Source organism: Chrysemys picta, chromosome 2 (assembly GCF_011386835.1).
Source record: "Chrysemys picta bellii isolate R12L10 chromosome 2, ASM1138683v2, whole genome shotgun sequence".
In the NCBI taxonomy this organism is placed as follows: Eukaryota; Metazoa; Chordata; order Testudines; family Emydidae; genus Chrysemys; species Chrysemys picta.
Window position 1 is genome coordinate 48781163 of NC_088792.1, and position 16602 is coordinate 48797764.

General features: G+C 44.7%; 1 protein-coding gene across 3 annotated transcripts in view; it reads left to right on the forward strand.

Moving 5' to 3' along the window:
* LOC101941250 (probable acyl-CoA dehydrogenase 6) overlaps positions 1–16602 on the forward strand; it is a 159208-nt gene that overhangs the window by 23282 nt on the left and 119324 nt on the right. For all 3 annotated transcript variants that reach the window (XM_005308553.4, XM_065583110.1, XM_065583111.1), the window contains exon 2: positions 8690–8810. In XM_005308553.4, the coding sequence (XP_005308610.1) occupies positions 8690–8810 (121 nt within the window). The remainder of the gene's footprint in view (positions 1–8689; positions 8811–16602) is intronic.

The window sequence follows — 16602 nt, forward strand, 5'->3', positions numbered from 1 at the left end:
CCCTTCGGGGGGTGGAGGCCCCAGGGGTCCAGAGCGAGTGGACTCCCTGAGGGGGCCCACGGCAGAGACAGATGTGCTAAGGCTCAGAGAGGTGCAGCTCCAGGAGGTGGAGGGGCCTGACCCCGAGAGAGAGTGGACCCCCGAGAAGGGCTGTCTCACTGCAAGGGGCAACCCCCCACGGACCGCACAGGGCCAAGAGTGGGCATGATCTGTGAGTCCGTGACACCATCACATTGCTAATGCAACATATTGATACAGCCTGGCTTCCAAGTTTAGAAAGCCAGTGCTGCACTCCAGAAGTTTTTATGAACAGTCAGGGTTATCCTGAACATTTGAGCAAGGAAAGTACTACATATTCTGTGTAATCAAAACCATAAGAAACACTTATTTATTGGTGCTTTTAAATGAATTAATAGTGCCCTTGTACAATAAAAATGGTGATGGCCATCTAGGAAATTTTGTTGAGCCCTTGATACTTGTCTGAGTAGTTTTTACATTAAATACCAGTAGCTGTAGTGCAGTGGTTCTCAAACTTTTGTACTGGTTACCTCTTTTACATAGCAAGCCTCTAAGTGCGATCCCCCTTATAAATTAAAAACACTTTTTTATATATTTAACACCATTATAAATGCTGGAGGCAAAGCGGGGTTTGGGATGGAGGCTGACAGCTCACGACCCCCTACGTAAGAACCTCGCGACCTCCTGTGGGGTCCCAACCCCCAGTTTGAGAACCCCTGCTGTAGTGTGATTAGAACAATTATAATGCATCAGCAGCTATTACAAATATTTATAGGTTTTGTAGGATATGCCAAAGAAAAAAGCTATATTGTAGACTATTTATTTATTTAATTATTCTCCTTAGAGCAGTGTTTCTCAAACTGGGGTTGCCGCTTATGTAGGGAAAGTCCCTGGTGGGCCGGGCTGGTTTGTTTACCTGCCCCATCCGGCCGATCGCGGCTCCCACTGGCCGCGGTTCACTGCTCCGGGCCAATGGGAGCTGCAGGAAGTGGCACCGGCCGAGGGACATACTGGCCGCCACTTCCAGCAGCTCCCATTGGCCTACAGTGGCGAACCGCAGCCAGTGGGAGCCGCGATCGGCCAGACATGCGGACGGGGCAGGTTAACAAACCGTCCCAGCCCGCCAGGGGCTTTCCCTACACAAGCGGCGACCCCAGTTTGAGAAACACTGCCTTAGAGCAAATGTATTGCTAGTGCCAAATGCTAGAGGTAAAAGGCTCTATAGCCTACTGCCAATCCCCTGAACGATCCAGTTCTCCCAATTCACTTGTTTGATGTTTTTCTAGTGATCAATAAGTTATTAGTTAAGAATGTTAATTAGTTTTGTTTGTTGCTTTTCTATTCATGTGATTTTTTTCACTAAATTAAGTTACAGAGACTTCTTTATTATGTTGTCATAATGATAACTGGAGCGATCTTTTTTCTAATCAAGTTAGAGCCATTGAACTGAAATCTGTTAATATCAGAACTGACATGATACACTTATATGGCACCACAGAATGCAATTAAATATCCTATTAATTTATACAATATCTCTTATCTTTCAAATTCCCTTTCATTTTAGTTGAATAGTTTAATGATATTCCTGAACTTGTGAGAGAGTTATTTTGAATTCAGTATTTTTATGCAAGATTTCCACTCAGTATAATGTTATCCTGCTAACGATGGACAAAAATACGTTGTACAATAATAGTATAAAATGAGGCATAAGAAGTAGTAAAATGAGGGATAAGAAGTAATAAGTACAATGCTTGTAAAGGTTAAAAGTTGTGGTTTAAATATTGTTTTTAAGCTTTGAATCTCAAATTGCTACGTGGAAGCTGAGCTCACCGATGACTAACGGGAAAAGATCTTTAGTCACTAAAGGACATTTATTTTTACTTTCAGTGCCAAAATTCATTTGATTACATTTTTTGCTCTTCTAGGAACAGTATGCTTGGTACAGAATGCAGTGAGAATTTAACAAAGTTAAATAATTTAACAAAGTTAATAATTTTTCCTAGAAGCAGTATAGAGTTGCAGGGCTAACTATAGATCGGTGTGCTGAGTAGAAATCCCAGAGATTATTTTTTTCAATTTAAGAAAAACACTATTAAAATTTCTGAGTAAAAAATTATTTTCATATGAAACTTTTGGCAGTAATCTATTTTAAAAAAATGTTGGATTAAGAGTCTCCCCTCTCCCCCCAAGTTATTGGGCGCATACAAATCTGTTCAATTTATGTATTTTGGAAGTAGATATACAAAGGGAAGAGTTGTTCTGTCTAAGCAAACCTGTTTTGTCATGTTCAAAATGTGTTCTGTTGACATTATTTTGCTGTAGTAAAATCATATAGAAATGTGTGTGTTTTTGGCCAAAACAGGAAAACCTATTGTATGTTGGTAGAATTAAGTTATGCCATATACTATTTCTGATAAGATTAAAAATATTATTTAGTATTAATTAAAAATTCACCCCAATGTAAGGGAAATTTTAGTTGAACAGTCAAATATGCTGTAGTTTCATGTGGCACTACCTGGGGATTTTCTGAAGAGGAATTTCCATGTGTTTATTTTACGTGTATGCTGAAATAATCCATAACAACAAAACCCCAAACCAAAAAAAAAAAATGCTGCCTCTCTCTCCTCCCATTTCTCCTTTCCTGAACACTGAGCTGCAGATGCTGTTTTTGATACAGTTTAGTACAGATTACTTTATAAAAAGGTTTGTTGTTGTTAATGTCATCTGACATTACTAGAGTTCGTTGGCTTGATCAGTTTCCTAGTGGGCACCTATCCATGTTTTCTAAAAGAATAATAATTGATATTAACTATGATATCACTCTTGCAGGCAGTCTCCACAGAGGGACAGGAGCTTGCATTAGTATGCAAACTGACCCTCCTCTCCTTTACAGAGATCTTGCCTCTGGGTTTGAATTGTGACACTCTGGTAAGGCAGTATGAGGAAAATGTGTATACCGTACTTGAGAGAAATTCTTATGCTGTCACCCTAAACAAGAGGACAGTATTGTCATTCTTCACATGCTTCTCAGCATGTTAAAAAAGGAAGTCTGATTCCCATTTAGATTCAGTGTAGATACTGAATTTCCTTGCGATTTGCCTACTTCAGTGGCTCTCAATCTTCCCAGACTACTGTACCCCTTTCAGGAGTCTGATTTGTCCTGCATACTCCAAGTTTCACCTCACATAAAAGCTACTTGCTTACAAAACCAGACGTAAAAATACAAAAGTGTCACAGCACACTATTACTGAAAAAATGCTTACTTTCTCAGTTTTACCAAATAATTATCAAATCAATTGGAATATAAATATTGTACTTACATTTCATTAGATAGCATACAGAGCAGTGTAAACAAGTCATTGTAAGAAATTTTAGTTTGTACTGACTTCGCTAGTGCTTTTTATGTAGCCTGTTGTAAAACTAGGTTAATATCTAGATGAGTTGATGTACCTCTTGGAAGACTTTTGCGTACCCCCAGGAGTATGCGTACTCCTGGTTGAGAACCACTGGCCTACTTGGTCAGGCTAAGAGGTTTGGCCTCTGTAACTGGGAGTTCCTCTAGAAATGCAAGCCCTCACATCAACATGCAGCCTTAGAGATCACTTTGAACCTTGCTGAAGGTATCGATGTTAGTCTTCTATACAGCAAATGTCGCACCGATGTAAACGAATCTACAGATTGCCACTCATTATCTTCTGCACTTTTTATGATGAAGCGAATAATCAGCAGCAGGTTACTTGATTGTCTGTGATTGTGGCGGAATATTTCCTTTGTGAACTCGTTGAATATTTATTCCTATGCACTTTATGGGTTAGATTTTAGAATGGGTATTTTCTCTTTTGCATGCACAATTTATGCTTGCAGTTCGTGCACCTGCTTTTAACAAGTGCAAGTGAAGCATCCAAAATTCAATTGTGGGCACAAATCTGAGTACTTGCACCTAAGTACTAGATTCCAAGTGCAAATCAGGTAGATATGCAAGTACTTAAACTTGCAACCACATCTCGCTTACATAAATGTGCAAAAATATAAGTACACATTTTGTGAGCCAAATTGTTCATGCAAATAGGGTAACAGGCCCTTTGAAAATGTATCCCTATATTCCAGTTAGTCTGTTGGATATTTGTTATTTGGAATACTTATCTAGGATAGAAGACATCAAGTATAATTTTTATTTATAATCATATAACATCGTAAATGAGCACAGCACTTTACAAAACATAGAGTAAGACCCGTTTCTTGCTCTGAAGAGCATACATTCTAAAATAGGCAACACAAATGACAAGAAGCCAAGTCTTGGGACAATACAGTGAAAACACATTATCGTAGATACAGACATTCGTAATGGGGTATGGAAAATGGTGGAAAAGAGATGCTACTAGTATCTGGAAAATGAGTCTTACTTATCCCTGACGTTAGTAGAATACACTATTGTTGATTTGTGCAGTTATATTGTTTACAGCTCCAAGATGGTGTCAGGCAGGAGCGATCTGTGATTTTTGGTGAAACTGTATCACACTGTTTTCAAACATCAATTTACTTTGGTCCTGTTTCATACTTGTAGCTATAACTCAAGGTCAAAAAATGAGCAGGACAGGACAAACAGTTAAACTCTGCAAAACTGATGGAAAATGTAAATGAGCTTGATGCTGCAATCATTCCGTTGACTTCATTGACTTCTAATGCATGCAGATGGCTGCAGCACTGGACTCAGTCCCAATGGCTATAGTACACAGGCAACACTTCTAGTACATCCACTTCCTACTTTTGCTGAGCTCCATCAGAAAGAACATTAGGGTAGATTTCTGTTCATGGTTAGTAGTCGCTTCCAGTCATTTTCCTGGACACTATCAAGTGAAGTCTCACAAAGAACACTATTAATAAAAAATCATACTTTGCTACAGCAAACTCAACGTTAAGGGTCTATATCTTGAGTATTTAAGCATCTGGAATGAAAATTTATAAACATAGTGGAAGACTGTCCTAGATACAACCTGGGAAGAGGGATGTGCAGTTTATTTTTGTTATTGCTAATCATGTGATTGACAATGTTCACTATGAGAGAGATTATAAATAATTGAATAAATTAAACATCCAATTTAATTGTTTTTCAGAATATGGTTTTAGGAGTGAAATAATAATTTTTGCTGCCTGATGTGAGGTATCCAGTGTTCCTTGGCCATCTGCAGAGCAGGAAGCCGGTGTGGATGGGCTGAAATTCTCTTAAGACTGTACAAAAACTAGATCTCTCAAAATGAAACTCCACAGGGTCCCTTCCTTCTCAGCCTAGCGATTTGGGAAGCAGAAATATTTATTTCCAGATTAAGAAATAGTAGGGTTACCATATTTCAGCAAGCAAAAAAGAGGACGGGAGGAGCCCCTCCCTAGCCCCGCCCCTGCCCCTCTCACTTCCCGCCCCCCCTTAGAACCCCCAACCCTCCCCCCATTCCTTGTTCCCTGACTGCCCCCTCCTGGGACCCCTGCCCCTAACTGCCCCCCCAGGACTCCACCCCCTACCTAAGCCTCCCTGCCTCCTGTCCCCTGACTGCCCCAACCCTTATCCACACCCCCACCCCCACACAGACCCCTGGAACTCCCACGCCCCATCCAACCACTCTCCACCCCCTGACAGCCCCCCCAGAACTCCCGACCCATCTAAACCCCTCTGCTCCCTGTCCCCTGACTGCTCCGATCCCTCTCCCCACCCCTGCCCCCTGACAGCTCCCCCCCAGAACTCCCAACCCCCCACCCCCCCGCTCCTTGTCCCCTGACTGTCCCCTCCTGGGACCCCTGCTCCTAACTGCCCTCCAGAACCCCACCCCCTACCTAAGCCTCCCTGTTCCTTGTCCCCTAACTGCCCCCTCCTAAGACCCCCCCCAACTGCCCCCCAGGACCCTACCCCCTACCTGTACCCTGACTGCCCAAAACCTTCTCCACCCCCCCAAAAGCCCCCCCCCGAACTCCCGACCCCCGCCGTCTCTTGACTGCCCCCTCCAGAACCTCCCTGCCCCTTCTCCTGCCCCCTGGCCCCCTTACCCCGCTGCTCAGAACATGGTGTTGGGCTCTGTGCGGAGCCGGACACGTGGCTGCGCTCCCCAGTGCAACACACAACCCGGTCCCTGGCCCTGCACAATGCTGCCGGAGCAGGGCGCTGGGCTTCCGGGGAGGAGGAGCTGCCGAGGCCGATGCAAACGGCCCGGCAGGCCGGCCGGCTTGGAATGCGGGGCGGGGGGCGGAGGGAGGAGGAGCTCTACAGCTGCTCCGGAATCTAGCCCGGCAAGCTGCAGGGGGGAAGGGCTCTGGCTGCCAGAGCCCCAGGCGAGAGGCTGACTTTTCTGCAGCCCTCCCAGCCGCACCTCGCTCTGCCTGGGGGGGAATCCCGGACATTTTGAGTGATTTACAAATTCCCCCCCCGGACGCTATTTTTAACACAAAAAGGAGGATATGTCCGGGTAAATCCGGACGAATGGTAACCCTAAGAAATAGTTATCACCACAGGACTTATTTATTTGGTGTGGACAAAAGACTGGTAAAGGTAAACACTTGGAATAAAAAATAGTATATATTATAATACAGCATTATCTTGGAGAGGAGTAAAATCTCCTTCACGGATTAAAAATCTGTCTTTATCCTTATTAAAAATAGTACAACTTTTTTATTCCAAAGTGTGTGTGTTTAATTTTGACGTTTTATTTATAGGGCCCTACAAAATTCATGCTCCATTCTACTCAATTTCATGGCCATAGGATTTGGAAATTAGTCATTTTCACATTTTCAGATATTCATATCTGAAATTTCATGGTGGTGTAACCATGGGGTTCCCATCCCAAAAGGAAGTCATGGGGTGGTCACAAAGCTGTGGTAGAGGGGTCGTGGGATTGTTACCCTCACTTCTGCACTGCCTTCAGAGCTGGTCTTTGAAAGCAGCAGCCCGGAGCTTCCTGCAGCTACAGGAGATTCCCAGAGGTGGAGGTGGGTCTGATCTCCCCCGTGCTGCTGGGAGCGCCCCAGCCATGAGCTCCTAGCTGCTAGTCCCGGCTGGGCTGGGAAGGGACAGGACTTGCTCTTCCCCTGCACTGCTGCTCTCTGAGGGAGAGCAGACTCACTTTCGGGTACCTCGTGTAGTTGCAGGGTGCTCCCAGCAGCACGGGGGAGATCAGACCCATTTCCACCTCCGGTAACCTCCTGCAGATGCAGGAAGCTCCACGGGAGGTACCTGGGGGTGGGTCTGATCTCTCCCTGAGAGCAGCTGTTCAGTGGAAGAGTAAGTCCTGTCCCTCCCCAGCTTGGAGGGCACTAGCAGCTGTAGCCAGGGCACAGTAGGAACCCCTCAGCTGGGTCACCCGCAGCCGTGCCCCTCTCCTCCCCTCCCCTCCAATAGCTAGATTTCATGGGGCAGGTCTGATTTCACAGTCCGTGATACATTTTTCACAGCTGTGATTTTGATAAGGCCCTACCTATGCGTGATATTTAATGTGTTCAATCTTCAGGTGTACCTGGTGGAGGAGCAAAAGTGGCTTGTGCCCCAGCCTCAATTACCCCTGCATAATTTAGAGCAGTTTGAAGGCTGCTTCAAATTATGCTGGCTAGTAAGAGACCACTCTGGGCCACTATTTATACTGGGCATGGGCAGGGATTGCTGAAGTATTCTGCACTCTGGTCACAACCCAACCACGCATGCTACAATGTGAGTGGGTAGTGTGGAGCTGGCTATGTTGGCTCTATGCCAGTCGAGGATTTTCCAATGCTAGGAGAGTCCTCAGCTGCCCATTTAGGCTCCATGACACAAATAGGCCTGAGCATGAACTAGGAGCTGGCCCAATGTATTTCCATCTCCTTTACCCCAATCCCATTTTTGCATGTGTATCCCTTTGACTGGTTTTATTTAAGAGCTAATAGCACTAAGCTTGTATCTGGGAGGGTAGAGGGTGTGGGCATCCCATATTGGGATTTCAGTAGCAGATGCGAGTCTGAATGTCCTTCTGTACCTGGGATGTATACAGTACCATGGAACAGGAACAAGAGCCAGAATGCTGCAAATTAACAGGGACCGTGGGTCTAGGTCAAGTTAGGCAAGGAATTCCTTTGTGACTGGTTGGTTAGTTAAGGCATTTTGACTCCTCTCCATGGCTGTCTTCATTTGTGGCTTGGCCTTTGTCACCACTGTTATTTGTAGTGTATGAAATCATTGTGCATAGCCAGTCCAAGTAATTTGCATCCTTCACATGAAAGTTAATCATCTGAGGTTGTTGTAAGCCTTCCTTCATAATGCCATGTAGAAACTAATTTGAATGTAGCAAAAATAGGGATGGTTTCCATTTCTCTTGGGTTCTAGGGTTTTTCTTTTCATAACAACTTCTCATGCAGTCAGTATTTATACTTTCTAAAAGAATGGATTTACATTTGTATCATGCCCTTACTTGCAATTTTAATGGACATCAACTTTAAGCCATGGAGATTAATATACCTAGCAGAAAGCAAAGTCAAGAGTTTTCAAAATGTTACTAGTGCCATTCTGCGTTAAACATATTTTTTTATTTCTTTCACAATACAGTATTTAAAGCTAACATAGAAAAAATTATACCTATTTAAAATTAATTTCCAAAGCATTCACAGTTTCTATAGAAACCTCTTTGATTTAAGAGCTCCTTTATTTGTTTTCCAAATGCAGATTATTGACAAGGAGATTAACCCATTTGTGGACAAATGGGAAGAAGAAGGACAGTTTCCGGCACACAAAGTATTTAAAACTCTAGGACAAGCTGGATTCCTTGGAGTTAACAAACCAACAGGTAAGAAAATCTTTACATTCATTTTAATAGCTATTGACCAAAACCTGCATCTGAAATTTTGGGTAAAATTTTCAAAAGTGTCTTAAATCTTGTTTTCAGATATGTTTTAGGCAGTTGGAAGTAGAGCTGGGTGAAATATTTCGGTTGAAACTTTTTTTTGCTGCAAGAATGCAAATTCAGGTTGACAAACATTTTGCAAATTTGTGTCAAATTCACCAAGTTGTTTTCATTTAAAAAAAAAAACACCTTCAAAATGAAACAATTCAATTTTTCAAATTGAAATGAGTTTCCATTTAGAAATTTACTTCAATGTTATTAATTTTTTAAAAGTTTTAAAAAATTCAAAAACTAAACAAACATTTCTTTTGACCCTAAACTAATTTTTTTTTCAAGTTTTCAGTTTGCTGACTATTTGGAAAAAATTCATTTCAAGTTGACCCAAAATGATTTCTCCTCCCCCCCCCCCCAAATTGTTCAAATGCCCAGTAAATTGAAAAATCAGTTATTCACATGGTTCTACTTGAAAAACTAAATCCCATTGATTTTCACTTTTGAAAATAGGACTCAGGCTCCTAAATCACTTAGTTCTAATAGCTGTCTGTTATAGACTGAATCTGAATACCTTGACTTTGGGAAAGTTTAGATTCAGATCTGGATATTGTATCTATGGCCTATCCCTACTCCCTCCACTCTCCCCAAGTTGAGGTGCATTCAAATCCGGGGGTTCGGTTTTGTCTGCTATAGAGAAAATAAATTGGGATTTGGGATTTTGGTTGGGATTTGTAGTGTTGTAATAAATATAGAGTAGAAACCCTTAAAAATTAATTCCAGTATTAAAAGATGTTACTCATTCTAGTGATATTCTACATACACCTCTACCTCGATATAACGCTGTCCTCGGGAACCAAAAAATCTTACCGCGTTATAGGTGAAACCGTGTTATATCGAACTTGCTTTGATCCACCAACGTGCGCCTCCCCCCCCCCCAGAGCACTGCTTTACTGCGTTATATCCAAATTCATGTTTTATCGGGTCGCGTTATATCGGGGTAGCGGTGTACTTAAAATTGGAAATACCACTGGAACTGGTAACAGAAATGTATTTTTAAATGCACCTCACTGTACATGTTGAATGAGCAGGATATACTAGGAAACATACATGTCTATATTTAGTCTAACAAACTCACTATGGATTGCTAGAGAGAACTGGCTCAAAGACAGAAACCTGAAGCCAAAATATTCAAATGTGTGTGGATAAAGCTAGGCATCAAAGTCCACATTAAGGCACTTAAATAAAAAATTACTGATTTTTAAAGGGCTGAGTACCAGCAGCTCCACTAAAGTCATTAGGAGTTGAGGCTGGTTAGTATTTTTGAAAATCAAGTCTTATATTCTGTTTTGGTCCCTAAATACAGATTTAGATGCTTAACTTTGAGTATTTACATTTAAAAATGTTGGCCTTTATATGTAGTAAATGGGTTTTCCTCGTTTAGTTACAGAGTAAAATGAAACACAAACGTAGCATTTTGTATAATACATGGGGCTTATTTTCCTGTCACTCACTTCTAGGTATCCCAACTTTTAGCATAATTTAAATGATAGATGCATAATGCATCTTATATTTAAATTATACAAAATTGAGATTCAGTCATTCTGCTTCTGAGGTCACATTCAAGTGATGTAAGGGATAGCATGAATCCAGGAAAGAGGCATATATTTCTAAATGCACAGTGTGAACACTCTTAAAAGGGGAAACGTTTTCAAAAATTGCTAAGTTGCTGCTCTTTGACCATCAATGGAATTTGTGTACACTTATTCTCCATATACAACATGTGTAGTAAGAAGAAGAACAGGAGGACTTGTGGCACCTTAGAGACTAACAAATTTATTAGAGCATAAGCTTTCGTGGACTACAGCCCACTTCTTGTAGTCCACGAAAGCTTATGCTCTAATAAATTTGTTAGTCTCTAAGGTGCCACAAGTCCTCCTGTTCTTCTTTTTGCGGATACAGACTAACACGGCTGCTACTCTGAAACCTTTCAACATGTGTAGTGATTTTCTCTACTATTTGCAAGCTTGATTCCTGTATTCAAGCAGCAATATGAATGTTATATTGGTTTGCTCTCTGAAATTCACAGGAAGCAAATGCTTCGTGTTTCGCATTTTTGCCTGCGTGCCAATCCCATACTTTGATTTTTCCATAATAGCATCCAGAGTTGGGAATGTAACTCTGTAGATGCACTTCTGCTTATGTACAGAAACCTCTCCTCATTAACACTGCTCCTACTCCTGAGATGTACTGAGCATTTTCAGTCTTCATTAAAATGAATGCATTTTGAGGGTGCTCCATACCTCACCAAGATTGAACCCATTATGCCTACTTGTACGTATTCCTTGAGTGCGGTGATCAGACAGCAAGTGTGAAAAAGCGGGAGATGGGATGGGGGGGTAATAGGTGCCTATATAAGACAAAGTCCCAAATATCGGGATTGTCCCTATAAAATCAGGACATCTGGTCACCCTATCCTTGAGTGACCTGTACAGTATTAGGGTTACCATCCGTCCGGGTTTCCCCGGACATGTCCGGCTTTTGGGTCTTTAAATAGCCGTCCGGGGGGAATTTGTCAAAAGCTAAAAATGTCCGGGATTCCCCCCGGACGGCTATTTAAAGACCCAAAAGCCGCTGATAGGGCAGCCCCGCCGGCTGAAAGTGGTACTGGGAGCAGCCGCAAGCGGTGGGTGCAGGCGGCCCGGCTCCCCCTGCCTGGGGCTCCCCTCGCCCTCTGGGGAGCGCGGGCTCCTCCTCTGCAGCGCTGCCCGCCGCGGGGCTGGGGCTCTCCCAGGGCTCTGCCCTGCACACGCCCAGCACCCCCGGGACTGCTCCTGCCTCCCTGGGCTGGTCCCAGATCCCCTCCCCCGGGGGGCTGGGGTCCTGCTGCGGCTTGTGCCGTTCTGCCTCCTCCGCGGGGCAGGCAGCCCCAGGGGGTTGGGCCATGCCACCCCTTCCCCAGCTTCCCCCTCCAGCAGCCCCCGCACAGTCCTGCCGGGCCTGTTCAGCGCTCGGCCCCACCGGGTCCTGCCCTGCCTCAAGCAACCCGCCCCTACCGTGTGGCGGCTCGGCCCGGGGGGGGACTGGGGGAGCCGCAGAAAAGCCCCTTCCCGGAGCTGGTGCAGGACACGAGCCTGGCTCTCAGCCCAGGCTCCGGCATTAGGCTGCAGCAGGGAGCGGAGCCACCCCCCCGCCGGCTCGGCTCAGCCCAGCCCTGCTCTTAAAGGGACAGGGACCCCACCGTGGCTCAGCCCGGCCTGGGGCACGGGGGGGGGGAGAAATCTGTAACGGGGGAGGGGGAGTCTGTCTGCAGACAGGAGATTGATGCAAACATGCTAGTGCCACTGAGGGATGCCATGGGCTAGGTCAGGTGCTGGGCTTCACATACCAGCCACTTCAAATCCTTTGGGAGCTGAGAGACAGCACTAGGGAGGGGGTCCTGGGCTGGCAGAGCAGGGGCCGTGTAGCGCAGGCCAGAGGCGATCGGGCTGGTGGAGCACAGGGTGCTGCAGAGCAGGTGTGTGGTGCATTGGGGGGGCTGGCAGAGCAGGGGGTGCTGCATGGCAGGGCTGGGGATCAGGCTGGTGTGGCAGGGTGCTGCAGGCCAGCCACGAGGGGCATGGCATTGCTGTGGGCGAAGCTTGCCTAGCCTCTCAGTTCAACTCCCAATCCACCCCAACGTTTGTGTGGTTGAAGAAGGGGCAGGAGGGTGCAATCGGGTCATGACTGCCCTCTTCTGGCAGGTGCTGTAGGGGCAGCTAACTCAGCCTCACGTGGAGCGAGCACGCTATGGCTCTTTAGAGCAGTGATTCTCAGCCCGCCAGCGGCTTGCAGCCCAATCAGCACCCGGCTGCAGCCCATGTGCCATCCTCAGGGCCATACAGGGAGCGCGTATCTTGTGTGGCTGCAGCCCATAGAACCCCCAGAAAGCCGCATGTGCTGCCCACAATGGGAAATCGATTGAGAACCAGTGCTTTGGAGCAATGCTTTGGGCAGGCGGCTCCTCGAGAGCGGAGCGAGAGAAGGGAAGATCTGCTCACCAGGGCTTTGGGGACCCTCCCTCACTTATCACAGGGGTGGTGGGCACACCCCCTCCCCAGCCCAGCCAGGGCTTTGCTGGGGTGCAGCTCACAGTCAGCCCCTTGGTGCAGAATCCCCGAGTGACCCGGAGCTTGTGCAGCTCCATGGACGCTGGTGGGGAGCTCTGGTTACAGGCTTCTGCCATGCATAGGGTTACCATATGTCCGGTTTTTCCCGGACATGTCCGGCTTTTCGGCAATCAAACCCCCGTCCGGGGGGAATTGCCAAAAAGCCATACATGTCCGGGAAAATGCCGGCTGGGCGCTTCCCCTCCCGGGCTCCAGCTGCGCTGGGGAAGCGCCGGCTGGGGGCGCAGGGTCTGGGGGCTGCCCGGCAAATCCTGAAGCCGGTAGCGCTGGGGCAGCCCTTTCCCCCTGGCTGGGAGTGGGAGGGAGGAGGGGGCGGAGTTAAGGAAGGGGCGGAGTTGGGGTGGGGCTAGGGGTGGGGAAATGGGCGGGGCCAGGGCCCGTGGAGGGTCCTCTTTTTTTATTTATGAGATATGGTAACCCTATACAGTATTCACACTTATTTTACCTTCGCCATTTAGTGGCAAAGATAGGTGTTTCAGTTGACCACTATGTGTGTTTAAAATGCACTAATCTGAAGCTCCCAGCCCACAGAAGCCAATACAGTATATCACCAACTGGTGATATACCACCTGGTGATATACATCGCAGATACAGAGAAAATTCCAGGCTATGCCTGCATAATTATAATATTTTTAAAAAATTGTAATAAGGCCTCAAATAGCTCACAGGAATTCTATTTATTTGAAAGGAAATATAGATACTGGGATTTTATACATTCCTCTGGCCCAGATTCTCTGCTCTGCCCTTTCTTTCCTGAGTGCAGTAAAGGCCAATGTGTATGTGGGGCCAGGGGAAGAGAAAGAGAAGGTGGGCCCTCTCATTGAGTTGAGATTGAAGCCCTGTTGGAGTTCCAAGCACCTGCCCGATGGGTAACAACTCCTAAGGGAGTATCTGCTAAGGATAGCCAAATATAGCTTGCCCTGGTACCTGATACCAACCTCACCCCAATGGGATCCCCCTCCTGGGAGCTTCAAGGGGGGGTGGCATGGGAACAGCTATTACACCTCTATACTTGCCAGTGACTCCCCTCATACTGAGGAAATCCCTGGCAGTAAAGGTGTGGGCAGTTTCTATTGCCTCTGCACATCAGAGTAACACATAGGGATTAGAGAATCTGATCCTGTATCTTAAAAATGGGGTGACCATATTTTCCAAAGGGAAAATGGAATACGGTGCAGGTCTCACCTGAAAACCCTCTCCCCAGTATAGAGCTGGCCCGAGCCCCCTCTCGCACTCAGGGCTGTCCCAAGCCACCTGGCATCACTGCTCACCTGAGCCCTGCCATGTGGGGCTGGTGTTGCCACTCATTCCTCCCCCACTGAATGTTCCACACCCCACTGGGGGACACTCCCCACCACTTTTTTAGGCAAAACTGAGCATTTGTCCCATTTGCTCTTTCCAACTGATGATCAGTTGGGAAGAGCAAATGTGACAAATGCCCAGTTTTGCCAAAAAAAATCAGGACACCAGGGACAGGGCTTAAAAAGGAGACTGGACTGGCCAAAATGGGATGTATGGTCACCCTATTAAAATATAATTTATGTAACAAGAAGTGCAGAAAATTGATTTAGTTCATAAAGCACAAGACTTGGAGACATGAGATCTAAGTTCTGTTCCTATCTCTCCTATAGTCTTCCTGTGTATTCTAGGAAAACTTCCTTACTCTTTCAGTACCTCTGTTCTCCCTGGTATTCTGGGGATAATAATTGCCTGTTTTAATACTGGTGTTGTGAGGCTTTAATTTAAAATCTTCCTGGGGAAGGCACTACAAAAATGCAAACTATAATTAATTAAATAGCCTTGTTCTATGATTGTGCATTGGCCCTTTTTCATTAAATTATATTTTTACATTTCTATCACAACAGTTACAACTAAGAGTTCTCATAATCTGTCTTTTCAAAGTGCCTATAAGAACAACAGACACTGAGCCCTAGGTCTTTGTTAAGTCAATGAAGAGTGAAAAATTTATTTTTCAAGGCTAGGGCAAATTGAGTAGGAGCGAAAATAGGTGAATTTTAATTTGTGATTTAACTGCAAATGATCATTTGCACAGATTTTACACATTACCTTTCAGCTTAGTTACACACATCACCTCATTATGTTGCTAAGAATTTGGGTTTGAATTATGGAACAAATTATGTCTTCTCACAAACGACTTTAAGACGAAGATTTTTTTTCTTGGAAATAACATCTGCAGGTTTTTCTGTAGCTATTCATGGTGGTTACAGTTCACAAAACTGTTAAGCTATGATTGTTTGACAAATCCAATTAGTTCTGAGCTGCCACTTCTTTATAAAATGCTGACAGTGTGAAGAGAACACTTAAGATTAACATTAAAGGACAAATAGGATTATTGGGTGAAAGAAAAAGACAGAGCAAAAAATCCCTCCCTGTAAATGAGTTTGATGGGAAAATTTGAAATATTCCCAAAAGCAATCTCTGAACAAGTCATTTTCTTTACATTTCTAATATTAATATTGCCCCTTTGTAGTGATTATAAATTTCATTGCAATCAAATTATACAATCGTATTATTTGTATTAAAATAGTGTAGAGAGGCCCCAATCAGGGTCCCATTGTGTTAGCTACTGTAGAAGCATAAAATAAGACAGCCCCTGTCCTAAGCATTTTACAGATTAAATAAGAACAAGACAGGACAGTTTGGTTTAGAACACAGTGGAGGCAGTGAGATAAGGAGGGGAAGGCAGGAACAAAAGGTTATATATGTTATCTATGTTTACAAGTGGGAGGCTTTTGAAGTAATTTAATAAAATATATTACTAAATCGACTTCTTTTTCACCCACCTGGCAATTCTCATTAGTCAGTTACCATGGGCATTACAGAAGAGATGGATCTTAAGAAGGGATTTGAGCCAGGCAGAGGAGTGAATTTAGACCTTGATTTGAGGAGGGTGTCCCATGCATAAGGGCAGCATGGAAGAATGCACGAAGGTGCTTATGGGAGAGGCAGAGAAAGGGGTGATGGAGGCTGCTGCCATTAGTGGAGTGAAACAGGTGGGTCATGAAGTGGTATATACATTTACCATATGGTTTTTAAACATTTCTCTTTCCCAATATTACTTTTTAAGGAAGCCCTCTTACTAGAATTGAAAACTGTACTCCAGACAGGGGAGTCCAAAGAGAAAATGCTTCAATTGTTAAGGTGCATCAAAGACACTCTCTCAGTGTGGGTGATATTTATGCCACCTGGATAAACAGATTTTCTGTAGGGAAACTAACGCAGAGACTGGGATAGGGGATTGATTCCAACCTCAAGCCATGGGGCCATAGTGCTGCCCTCTGTATCTTCCACTTCAGATTATGGGCTGATATAGCAGCTGTTGTTTTTCCAGGTCAGGGGTAGGCAACCTATGGCATGCGTGCCAAAGGCGGCACGCAAGCTGATTTTCAGTGGCACTCACACTGCTTGAGTCCTAGCTACCAGTCCGGGGGCTCTGCATTTTAATTTAATTTTAAATGAAGCTTCTTAAACATTTTAAAAACCTTATTTACTTTACATACAACAATAGTTTAGTTATATATTATAGACTTATAGAAAGAGACCTTCTAAAAACA